We start from the raw sequence: 12894 nt of genomic DNA, 5'->3' as shown, positions 1-12894 counted from the left end.
GAGATCAATAACCTACTGTACACAGTGTGTCTCAAACCCAAAGACACAGAGACCCAGAGCCAACAGACACAAGCGCTGGCATCGAGGACTACTCTAGCACCACATCAATTTGTCATGTAAGTGTAACCTAGTTTTAAGGTTTTGGCTAAAAATGGTCCGACGCACCGTGATGTTAAAGGACATTCTGGCCAGCAGCTCAGCCAGCTGGTAAAAATGATGTGGCATGTTGTGTTAAGCCAACATAACCTGAACTGCTACTGAGGAGAAAGCCTGAAAACGACCTCGATTACACCAGGTTGACTAAGCAGTTTGAGGCCATGACACCCAGGCGTCATTGAGTCCGCCTCAAGGTCCGCCAATGAGAACTACAAACATGGCAGCGGCCACAGCCACAGACTTTGAGCTTCAACATGGCTCTTGTCAGTGGTTGGCTGGTATAAAATTGCATGACCAGGGCAGGACGACAACATCAGCATCAGTCAAATGTTCATTTGAATTGTGGTTAGCGAGTTTTCATGAGCAACTTTTGGCTTTACTGCACTTATACTTGCAGATACCCAAATGTAGTCCTAGTAGTATCCATGTTAAGAGTAGATCTTTGCTATTTTCACCACTGTACAGTGGAATAAAGACTCTAAGAAGCAGTGAGTCTGGACAATGCATCTAGCAACGGCAAACAACAAGGTAAAAGGGTCAAAGACACGTCAAGTGTTTCCTGGAAACAAAACGCAACAACACAGAGGCAACCCCACAAGAACTGCTGCCCATTGGAGCCTCAGTGAACATTTATAATTAACGCTTTAGCATTCTCCTTTTTACATGTCCCTGTTCTCTGAGAGGTCAAAGGTCGAGATCAATTGAAGGAAAGCTCTCCTTTAAAAAAGATAACATACAACACATTGTGTTGAGCAAAGGTATTTTAATAGGGAGGATTCCTGAAAACAAGTTCTTCCTGCCAGATTTTTGTTTTTTTTCCACAGAGCTGTTGGGGCTTAAAGGCCAGGGTATGCTCACAGCAAACAAGTGCTAATGAATGTTTACTGTGAAAAGGATACAATACACATATGGTAGAGAGAAAAGCAAGGATTGCATCACTTTTAGATAATCTATCCTTGATGGCGTTCTTGGTATTTTACTCGTTTTGTCACATGAAAAGTGACAGAATAAGTAAACAAAAGAGGAAGTCCTGCCCTCCTTCTTACTCGGATTGTTGACTGTCGAGCTGTGCTAAGCTAAATGTTGGACACTGGAAAGGTGAAAAGACGAAATTAGCTACGGAGACCAAAACTGTTTTTGTTTATTTCTGTTGAAGTTGGACATTTGAACATGGGGACTTATGGAGACTGACACTTCTGGAGCCAGCTTCAAGTGGACGTTAGAGGAACTGCGTTTTTTGGCATTGGCTTCACTTCACAGCCACGAAGGTTGCTGCTTGTGTTCGACTAACCCCGAGCTTGTTTGACGAATACCCACATCTTTACTGGGCATTGTAAGGTCTTATTGACGCCTCTTTGAGTTCATGACCTCAGCTTTGTTACGGTCTGTTCGGACTGAGCATCAGACTCATCTGTCAAAAAGGTCCTGGGGTTTCTTTTCTAAATCATCTGCCAAAGTTTGATCCGCATACCCTCCTCCCCCATTTCCTCTCATTCTCTGCTTTGAAGACGATGAAGGGCACATAGCGAACAGATGGTTTCGAGGAGGCGTTAAGGAGGCCATCAACAGCACATCAAGCTGGATCAACCATCCCAGAACAAAGCGGGTGCTGAACTGCAGTATCACTTTACCAACCACTTACATCAGTTCATTCACATCTCCATTTATGCGACTCCAAAGACGTGTCACATGGCTACCAAGTGCCTCTCGTGTGATGTCAAGGTGTGAATTGCTCACAGAGGTTAAGTGCTGGAGAAAATGCACAACAGTCATTCAGTAAAACCGATAAACGGCAAGTGAACGTACTAATGGTTCCAGCTGCCTTTCATTTAAAAAGATATTCCCATTACCTGGATTACTGTGAAGCTTCATTAAAGTCTCATTTAGTACTTCTTAGAAATGCTCTGCGACAAACACACAGCTCAGTCACAATAAACCAAAGGTTGTAAAAGCAGCCACCGTTACCGAGGCTGCATCCAACTTTCCCTGTCAACTTAAGGCCATTTAACACAAGCCAGTTGGTTGGTTTGCTGCCATGACAACAGAGTGCTGGTTAAAGGGGGGGAAACTAGACTTCAGTTTAAATGTCACAACGTCTCTCTTAACAGCTGTAAGATGGCGAAACAATCAGTGTTTCAATGACGCCAAAGAGGAAAGAAGTGGCCTCGCAGGCGTGCGTGTGCGCATGCCACGGCAATCTGTTTGCAGCTTATAAAAAGGTTGGATTAAAAACGCAATATGTCTCACCTTGACAACCTGAAAACTACAAGCAGGTGCAGACATATTGAATCCTCTCTCATTGATTTTTATGACAATACCTTCCATAAATAAAAGGAGCTCTTTTAGCAGAGCTGATGGGGAAGGTACCCGTCACTTTTTGCCACTGACTCACAAGCCAGGGGTTAATTGAGGTGGACAGTCCCGATCATGACACTAAATGGCTTTAAAACGCCACTTATTTTCGTCAGTGGTGCATGAATGTCACGGCTGCTCAGGCTAATGGTGAACCCTCACCACCCCCACCACCACCACCACCCTGAAACCTTTGCACACTCGCGGCTGGCAGCGCTGAAAAAAAAAAGGCGTCTGCCAGGGTTATTCGGTTATTAGGTCTAGATGCAAATATGCCGGTGAGATCATTCACAGCTTGCTGTCAGACAGTCGCAGCTGCTTGCCTGCGGTGAAATTGTGCCAAGGGGGGGGAAATGATGGTGGGTGTATGTTTATCTGTGTGGGGCTCAGTGAAAAATAGATGTTGAAAGGCAGCGACAACACAACCTGGCCTCGGCTTTTTTAGTGTCAACTTCCTCCAGGAGTCTCTTACAGTTAAAATGCTCTGCAGCCATACAATTCACTAACCAGTGGACTTGTTAGCTGACTCACACACTAACTAGCTGGCTGGCTGTGCTGCCAGCTGCTGCTTCCTTGCCGTCCTTGTTCAAACCTGTAGCATCTTGTTTCCAGATGTGTCTCGATCGCACCAAATTTCAGTTGATAGGGCCTGAAGTTTGGCCCCGGCTTCTGGACGCGTTTTAAACTTGAGATTAGACTTCTGAAAACACATGTTGGCGCTCGGACATATCTCACCATGGGAAATTAACTTAATACAATGGCCAGAGGAACTCTAGATTCTCTAACGATAAACAACTGGACAGTATAACCTCTATAACCTGAACGCCTCTGGACTCAAATGGATAGACCTTCAACCACTGGCGGTACGTGACCTCCTTGTAGTGGTATTTTCTAAAATATATTTCTTAAAAACTAAATTAATTAATCAAAACAATATAAAATATTTAATAAAAATTACCAGCGCGATAGCTGAAATGTAATTTAAAAGGTCCAGCGTGTAGGATTTAATGGCATATCAGCCTGCTACGTAGTCACATTCTTGCCTTTAGCACTGAGCTCAAACGCCACAAAAAGACACTAAGTGTGAAATGAATGGCTGTAAAAAAGCTGTAATCGTGGCTCCAAACAGGAAATAGCAGGAAGATAAATGTGGATCAGAAGTATGTCTTTCCACCAACTTAGCTCTGGTTCTTGAACCCAAACAGCCAAGAGAGTCAGCCAACACTAACGTTTTTAGTGATAATAATGGTGGCACTTCATTCTGAGGTGGTACTCGGAGTAAAATGTAAAAACACTACCTTAGATCAATGAAATACATCGATGTAAATGGTAGATGGACTGTACTTGTATGCCGTCTTTTTTGTCTTCCGACCACTCAATGCGTTTTTAGACAACATCTCATTCACTCATTCATAGACTGATCGCTTTGGTAGTTGTGCAAGGTTACCGAATGCTAATATTCACATACATTCGCTCAGCCTTTGGTAGCACTTTGGGGTTCAGTATCTTTCCCGTGGACGCTTCAACAACGCTTATGATTGGCATCAGTAGATCTAGGTTGGGCGTCTTGTACGTAATTCGCCTTTTTTCAACAGCGGCTTGTACTTTGAACATAAACATAACCATCATTTCAATCCAATATTTCCACCGACTACGCACTGGTCTTCTTCGTTTTGGTAGAACCGGGCAGTTGAATTTAAAAGTTGGTCTTGTGAGATACCAATATCTTTGATGTTGCAACTGGCTACTAGATAGCTAGGCCATATTACCATTTAATGTAAATACATTACTACCGTAATGTGTTCTGTAATGTGTGATCACATCATTTTATTGTTAACTATGAAAACAGCTGACTGAATCTCACCTGGCTGCCTCAGTTCATTACATTACTGGATGGTTGGATCAGCTGGCTGGCTAGTTGACTGAGTAATGATTGGACACACTGGCTGCCAGCCTTCCTGGCTCGCTAACTGACTCAGAAATTGACTACCTGCCCGACTGAATGACGACCCGGCCTATAACACGCCTTTATTCCTACCTGCGGGGGCCGCCCGTCCTTATAATACAAACAACACAATGACGGCCTGACAAACACTGGATGTTACCTTCATGGTAAAACCATCAAACGGACAATCAGGCCCTTCATGCAATGCACCACTCGCTGACCATTCCCCCCCTTCCCCTGCGGCACCGAGGTTGTTGCTCTCACGGAGAAATCAATATCCAGCAATGATTAAGCTTGACGTGGCGTATTGGCTGTAAAGGTCTAAGCCAAGTTCACAAAAGGAGCGGGAGACAATACATGACTTTTTTTTTTGTTGAACGTCAGCAGCTGAGTCCTCTGAGCGAGGAGGAGTTGACGGATGTGAGGCAGCTGAGCCGAGGAATCGATCAAAACATGTGCATCCTGCGCCGACGAAGGCCAGTTTCTCAGAAACAAGAAGTTCAGCACATTTCGGCCCAGTAACGTCGAACACAAGCTCGGCCGTCACGGACATGCACTTCACTTTATTCTCTTACTAGAACTGTTCATCACCATGACTTAGTTTGATTTAGGAAGTTGAAATAACATCAGCGACTAAGATCCAGGGTGATTTAGTTGTGGTGTTTCCCGGCCAAAATAAAAAGGCCACCAAGGAAGGAAGCTTGAAGTTCCCTGATATTTTACGGCTCTGTCTTTTTGTCTTGGAAATAAATCAAGCAGAGGTCGTCCTTTTTGGTCCGCAGGTCTCATAAAAAACTGCTTTTGTCACCTGGTTTTTGTAATCTGTCTGTCAATGAAGTTAATCACCAACTACATTCATAGTTTTGTTATTTTTTTATGAATCGTTTAGTCGTTTATAAAATGTCAGGATTTGCTGTTTTATATCGTCCAAAGTTTTTTTTTTACATCTTTGACCAAAGCAAACAACCTGAAGTTGAGCTGAATTGTGAATTTATCTGCAACTTTCTTAATTAGTTAATCGTTTCACATTTTTCAAGCAACATTGTCAAACATTCTTTGTTTCCAGATCCTGAATACAACTAGAAATTACAGACCTTTATAGACTAGACCTTTGACTCTTGTGGCTTCACTTTGTAGGGCATTGTTCACGATTTTAAAGTCTAGAAAATAACTTGATCGACCCCAGACGTAATTGACGAGTTAAATGACAATGAAATTAATCATTAGTTGGAACCTTTGAATGAATATTTAAGGATATCTGGCTGTTGGCAGCAAAATTATCACTATAGTAATTTAAAACGGGCATTAGTCATCTTACCTTTAACTATGGCACATGCTGAAGGGCATTGTTCACTATTTTAGTGTAAAGGGAAATGACTTGATTAATCGCAGACGTAGTTTGAATAAGTTAAATAATAATGAAATGAGTCATTAGTTGGAGCTTTTGATGAATCCTTGAGGATGTTTGGCGGTTGGCAGCAAATTTAGAACATCACATTAAGCTTTGGTATCTTATCTTAAGTTGCAACCTGAATTTGGAGACTCGACTTTTGACACTTTGTAGGGAAATATTCACTATTTTCTAACATTTCTAACATTGATTTTAGTTCAGTTAAATGACTAATTAATTCATATTATAATTATTAACATTAACAGTTAGTAGCTTTAGATGAATCCTTGTGGATATTTGGCTGTTTTGGTCGAGCAATTTTAGGACATCACTTTGAGCTTTGGTATCTTAACTCCAGTTAAGGTGGATTGTATCGAGTTGCTACCTTAATCTGAAGACTAGACCTTTGACTCAGGAGACACTTTGAAGGACAATGTTGACTATTTTCGATCTTTATAAGAACATTTAAAAGATATTTGGCTGTTTCATCACATTGACCTTTGGGAAGACTAGACCTTTGACTTTAGGACATTTTTAAGGGCACTGTCGACTAGACTCATTTTAAAGTCAATCGATCGTGGACGTAACAAGTAATAAATTAAATGATAATGAAATTGATCATTAGCTGTAGCTTTAGATAAATATCTGGGGATATTTGGCTTTTCTTTGTTGACCCATTTTTGAGCTTTGGTGTCTTAACAATGAGTTAAGATCAATTGAATCGAGTTGCTACCTTAATCTAAAGACTAGACCTTTGACTCAGGGACGCTTTTAGGACATCACATTGAGTTTTCGAAGAATGGACCTTTGACTCAGGGACATTTTGAAGGACACTGTTGACTATACTCATTTTAAAGTCGACCGATCGTGGACGTAACAAGGAATAAATTAAATGATAATGAAATTGATCATCAGTTGTAGCTTTGGATGAATTCGTTGACCCTTTTTTGAGCTTTGGTGTCTTAACATCAATTGAATCGAGTTGCTACCTTAATCTGAAGACTAGACCTTTGACTCAGGGACGCTTTTAAGACATCACATTCAAGTTTTTGAAGACTAGACCTTTGACTCAGGGACGCTTTTAGGACATCACATTGGGTTTTCGAAGATTAGACCTTTGACTCAGGGACGATTTTAGGACATCACATTGGGTTTACGAAGACTAGACCTTTGACTCAGGGATGCTTTTAGGACATCACATTGGGTTTACGAAGACTAGACCTTTGACTCAGAGACGCTTTTAGGACATCACATTGGGTTTTCGAAGACTAGACCTTTGACTCAGGGACGCTTTTAGGACATCACATTCGAGTTTACAAAGACTAGACCTTTGACTCAGGGACGCTTTTAGGACATCACATTGGGTTTTCGAAGACTAGACCTTTGACTCAGGGACGCTTTTAGGACATCACATCGGGTTTTCGAAGACTAGACCTTTGACTCAGGGACGCTTTGAGGACATCACATTGGGTTTTTGAAGACTAGACCTTTGACTCAGGGACGCTTTTAGGAGATCACATTCAAGTTTTCGAAGACTAGACCTTTGACTCAGGGACGCTTTTAGGACATCACATTGGGTTTTCGAAGACTAGACCTTTGACTCAGGGACGCTTTTAGGACATCACATTCAAGTTTTCGAAGACTAGACCTTTGACTCAGGGACGCTTTAAGGACATCACATTGGGTTTTCGAAGACTAGACCTTTGACTCAGGGACACTTTTAGGACATCACATTCAAGTTTTTGAATACTAGACCTTTGACTCAGGGACGCTTTAAGGACATCACATTGGGTTTTCGAAGACTAGACCTTTGACTCAGGGACGCTTTTAGGAGATCACATTGGGTTTACGAAGATTAGACCTTTGACTCAGGGACGCTTTTAGGACATCACATTCGAGTTTTCGAAGATTAGACCTTTGACTCAGGGACGCTTTTAGGACATCACATTCGAGTTTTCGAAGACTAGACCTTTGACTTTGGGACATTTTGAAGGACACTGTCAACTATACTCGTTTTAAAGTCGATCTATCGCGGACGTAACGAGTTAATAAGTTTGGTCGACCCATTTTGAGGCGATCCCTTCACCTACCGACCAAATCATTGGTGCACATCCAAAAAATAAATAAAAAATGGATCCACTGCAGCATCACTATAGTTACCAATGACTTGTTGATAGCCTGACACACGCACACACATATATATATAGAGAGAGGACATATATATACTCACAGTCGAGGTGTTTCTTCTTGGGTCCACTCACTTCATGTGTGGTGGCTTTGCACACAGCCTTGCTGATAGCAGAGCCGGTCATGCTGTGCTGGGCTGCTGCGATCCGATCCGTGATAGATTGGCCCGACATTGCTCTGATCTTTATATCTTTATATATATATGTATATATATATATGCAACTTCACTGATCCAGGTGCAGTTAAATGTCAAAATAAAAGCTGATCTGAAGTCTGTTTGGCAACTGTTTTTTTTTTTTTCTTACTGTCTAGTCTAGTGAACACTAACCTGAGCTAGTGTGTGTTAACTAATGTTCAGGTTGCAGCAAGTCCAACTGAGCAATCTGTAAACACTGTTTGTCACTCTGTGGCCACAAATACACATAGCTAACCTGGCTGGCTCTGTTTATATATTTATATCTATATATATATATATATTATATAACTGGGTGAGTTGTTTGTGGGGTTACCACCTTAACATATATATAAAAAAAGGAGTAATCCGTATGAAATCACAGCTTGGAGAACACCACACAACATTCTCGACTTCCTTCCTCCTTCCTCTCCTCCACACACCTCCTCCTCCTCCTCCTCCTCCTCCACGTCAACTCCTCAGCTCCTCTTGACACCTTGAACCTAGCAGTAAGAAAAACCTCCGCCGCGCCGTAAAAAGTAACTCAGAGCCGGCAGCGCATTGTTTTCGGGTGTTGTATAAGTCGCAGACAGGGCCACAAAACAAGCCGGGGTGGTGTTAGCTCCGAGCGGCTAGCCCCGGAGAGAGAAGCGGGGGAGGAGTCGGTGACAGAAGAGCCGGAGACGAGCCGGCCGAGCGGTTAGTTGAGCACGCAGCCCGCCCCTCCTTGTTTCCACCCGCAGTCCTCCGGTGATTCAGTGGTGTGTCCCCCGCTGTCCACTCCACATTCTCGGCTTTGTTTTTAAACCACAGACAGTCCTCCTCCTGCCGCTCCTGCTCCTGCTCCTGCTGCTCCTCCTTCAGAAAGAGTTTCCTCCGTGAACTGACTGGCTGCTCCCTCGCCGGACAAAATGGCAGCGTAAAAAAATCAGCTGATCTCACAATCGTGGCGCCGTTCAGGAGCCACCGCCAGGCTCGGAATTTAGAAGACTCAAGTTCAAGGATTCAAGGATTCAAGGAGTTTTATTCAAGTCATTGCAGACATGTAAACATTAAAACATGGGATGAAACGAAATTGGTTCCCTGGTCCCGGAGCGCCCGATATCAAATATAAAATATATAAAAAAAATTTAAATATATATTATATTATATATTATCTATATTATATATATTTCTATATATATATATATCTATAATATATATCTATATATATATATATATATATATATATATATATATATATATCATTATATTATACATATATTATATAAGTGTCTATTTATTTATTATACTAATATAACATTTTAATTTGAATCTCTACATTTCAATAGATTTAATAATAACTATATATATACTATATATACACAATATAACATATCAAAATACAAAGGGGGGTATATACAATAAATAGAACAACAACAACAGTATAACACCATCTTGAGGTAGTGACATTGTGCAAGTGTCCAGGTTGTGCAAACAACTGCATTGTGCAAGTATTGGAAAGAGTTTCCTCCGCGACTGACTGGCTGCTCCTCTGCCAGTCAGTCAGTGGACCTGAGGCGGGATGAATGACGCCTCATTGCTCAAACAAATCACCTCCAAACAGGCACCTACCTGTCAATCAAAGCGTCCACGCTCTTAATCCTGCATAACTTTAAGCCTTAATATAATGTGAACAGGTGAGTTGTATATAAATTCACCCTCAGTACAGTTGTCATGAACGGGGAAATTAGCTACAGAGACCAAAACTGTTTTTTGTACCAGGCTGTAAACATGTTTATTTCTGCTGTGAAGTTGGACATTTGGACATGGGGACTTATGGAGAGTGACTCACTTCTGGAGCCAGCCTCAAGTGGACGTTTGAGGAACTGCAGTTTCTGGCACTTCACCTCACAGCCACAGAGGTTGCTACTTTGTCTTTGCCCATTTTTAGGTTATCAAATAATTGTCACACATTTACCTGTTTATTTATTTTGCACAGTTAAAAATACATTTAAAAAAAACGACAAGGATAACAGACAGAGAAGCACCTAAAGTTAAAATTTCAGTTACAGAGGACACAAATCAACACATGAAGTGATGACAAACTAGTAATAAGAAGACATATATATGTATATACATATATGTTGTACATACATATATACATATATAGCATCAAAAACAAATAATACAAATAGTAATAATGATAATATTATTATAGTTTGTATTTGATCATTGAATAAAGTGAAAGAACTTTGCAACAATAAACTGTAATCTGAATCAGGTTTAATGTCATATATAAGAAATCAATGTTGGTATTTTGGTGTATAATAAATATCACAAGTACAAAATAAATAAATAGAAAATTGTGATATGTCTAATAAAACGTATCACATGGCAACAGTCACTCACTTCTTAACGACGTTCATGTGATTTATTCCTACATTTTCCGACGGCACTCGAACGCCGCCGCAGCCTATTGGTCGAGACCCGAGGAGTGAGTGTGCCCGTTAAGGTGTCACTCTTTAAATTGTAGCGGAATTTCTCAGACAAACGTCTCAAATATCACGTCCACGGTGACGTCACGAAGTCTTTTCCAGACCACACCGACCCTTTAACCTCTCGCCTCTCCCTTTGTGATAAATAATGAAAAGCATCTCACTAATCCAAAAATTTTTAAGGTGGTATTAAATTATTCCTCAGACACCGTGTCCTTGCGTGACACCAGACTATATGGAACACGGTGTGCTGCTCATGCTGCACATCTGAGGGAGCTGAACAAATCGAATATGTGGCCGTGTAATAAGAAACCAATGCATGTGCATGTAAGCATGCAGATAAACCTTTATTTGCATAAAAGACGCGAGGTGTATGACACAGACTGAGAGTCTCGGATGATTTTTTTCCTGTAGGTGTGTGTGTGTCAGTTTCTTTTCAGTTTCAGAGAAGCAGCTGCAGTTTGCAGTATTTCCTTCCTATGTGAGAAATACTGCAAACTGACCCCAGCGTCTGTTTGCAGCAGGTGAATTTCCTGGAATCCACCGTCGACCTCCAGTGACCTCCCCCCCTCTCTGAGATTGTGATGATTGATGCGATGAACTGTCAGCAATGCGAACACAACCCTCCAGATTTGATCAGCAATCACCTTTTTTTTTTTATTGTTGTTCTTGTTGTTGCATCCGTTACTATAAAGCGGAACAGGCTGTGTTGAACGTCAGAGAGCTGTTTGCAGCAGGAACGAGGAAATAAGAAAACCACAGTAGATGGAAGTGGTTAAAAACGCTGCACAGACCACCAGAGGAGGAAGGAGGACGTTCAGAGGTTCAGTTCCCAGTTTTACATGTTAAAAAGCAAACATCTTCTTTCAGCTGCAAAAAAATCAATCAGTTTCATTTTCCAAAAAAAAAAAATGATGATTTGCAGTTATGTTCTTGCAGCAACTGCAGTCTTTTCAAGTCTCAAGTCTTGTGAGATAAAAACCAAAACAGTTCTCGACTGAATCGTGGTTGCTTTGCACATGAAGAATTCACATAGATAGAATAAAGACGTGCAGGGTGAGCATCCAAACCTGTAAAACCTACTACTACTACTACAACACCCTTGTACTCGCTTCGCCTCTCAGACGAAACCGACTTGGAGTGCGGTGTTGCCATCTGCAGGTGGAAAATATGAACTCCCCTATTTCCATGGCAACTGCGTGGATGCAGGACCCCTCCACCAACCCATCCCTCAGCCCTGTAGCCCCTAGCAACAGGCTGAATTGGAGTCCTATCAGCAGCTGTCAATCACGGGATGAGCCATTGTTTCGCCTGCGGCCCGACGTGCTTGGAGGGAGATACAAATAAATCCATTACCGCGCTATCGGCGGGTACGAGATCCGATGGAAGCCCTCTTGTGAGACAATGACAGAGAAGCGCGGTTTATCCGTGATGTGCAAATGGACTTCGAGTGGGTTAAGGAGAATAGTTTTCCCTGTGATTACCATGGTTACAATCGATGGAGATGCTGAGCATGAGGCGAAGTGAGAAACATAATGACAGTCCTGGAGTTTCTTGAGTTTCTTGACCTTTACGGTGCAGTTACAAAAGCATGTCCACAAGCAGATGATGTTTAGGCATGAACAATCGTGGAGACAAACAGGTGTACAAGAGTGAACAAACTCTAACCTAACAGCACTAAAATTCCACTTGAACGACCAGCTCCCTGCGTCTGTGCTTGGCATGCTCATTAGCCCATACATTCATAACAATGTCCTTGACTCGGCATGTGCAGACTCCTTAGTCCTTGAGTCGAACAGGTGGGCTTCATTTTCTCAGTGCGATGAATCATGTTCAGTTCTTTAGTTTCCGATGATTCACTGCATGACTGGACTCCAACCTGTAAGCTCCTCGTATAGTTACTGCATTTGTATAGTGTTGATTGTTTTGTTGACTGACGCTGGTTGTAATTTGTATTTGTTCGTAAATCTACAAAACCACAGGGAAAATAATCAAACTTGACATGATGAAGTTTGTTTTTTTTCTTCTTCAAATCACTCAGAGAAATGCCCACGACTGTAAGTCCATAAAATAAAATATCTAGGTCATGCATTCGTACATTTTATTTCCTCCGTTTGCTCGTGATAACGAGTTAATTTTATTTCTTTTCACAAGATCTCGAGTTATTCATGTCATTATCCTGAAATAACAAATGTTGTTATCCCAAGACAACTGG

General features: G+C 41.6%; 1 protein-coding gene across 5 annotated transcripts in view; it reads right to left on the bottom strand.

The window, feature by feature from the left end:
- si:ch211-200p22.4 (phosphatidylinositol-binding clathrin assembly protein) overlaps positions 1 to 8650 on the bottom strand; it is an 86401-nt gene extending 77751 nt beyond the window's left edge. For 3 of the 5 annotated variants that reach the window (XM_027287874.1, XM_027287875.1, XM_027287876.1), the window contains exon 1: positions 8074 to 8649. In XM_027287874.1, coding sequence (XP_027143675.1) covers positions 8074 to 8203 — 130 coding nt within the window. In that variant the 5' untranslated portion in view covers positions 8204 to 8649. Of the gene's footprint in view, positions 1 to 8073 lie in introns of all 5 variants that reach the window. The other 2 variants (XM_019266021.2, XM_019266023.2) reach the window with 1 other exon arrangement.
- Between the last annotated feature and the right edge of the window lie 4244 nt (positions 8651 to 12894).

The sequence above is a fragment of the Larimichthys crocea genome, chromosome XIV (assembly GCF_000972845.2).
Source record: "Larimichthys crocea isolate SSNF chromosome XIV, L_crocea_2.0, whole genome shotgun sequence".
In the NCBI taxonomy this organism is placed as follows: domain Eukaryota; kingdom Metazoa; phylum Chordata; class Actinopteri; family Sciaenidae; genus Larimichthys; species Larimichthys crocea.
The sequence above is the reverse complement of the archived record's forward strand: the minus strand, read 5'-3'. Positions and strand labels throughout refer to the sequence as shown.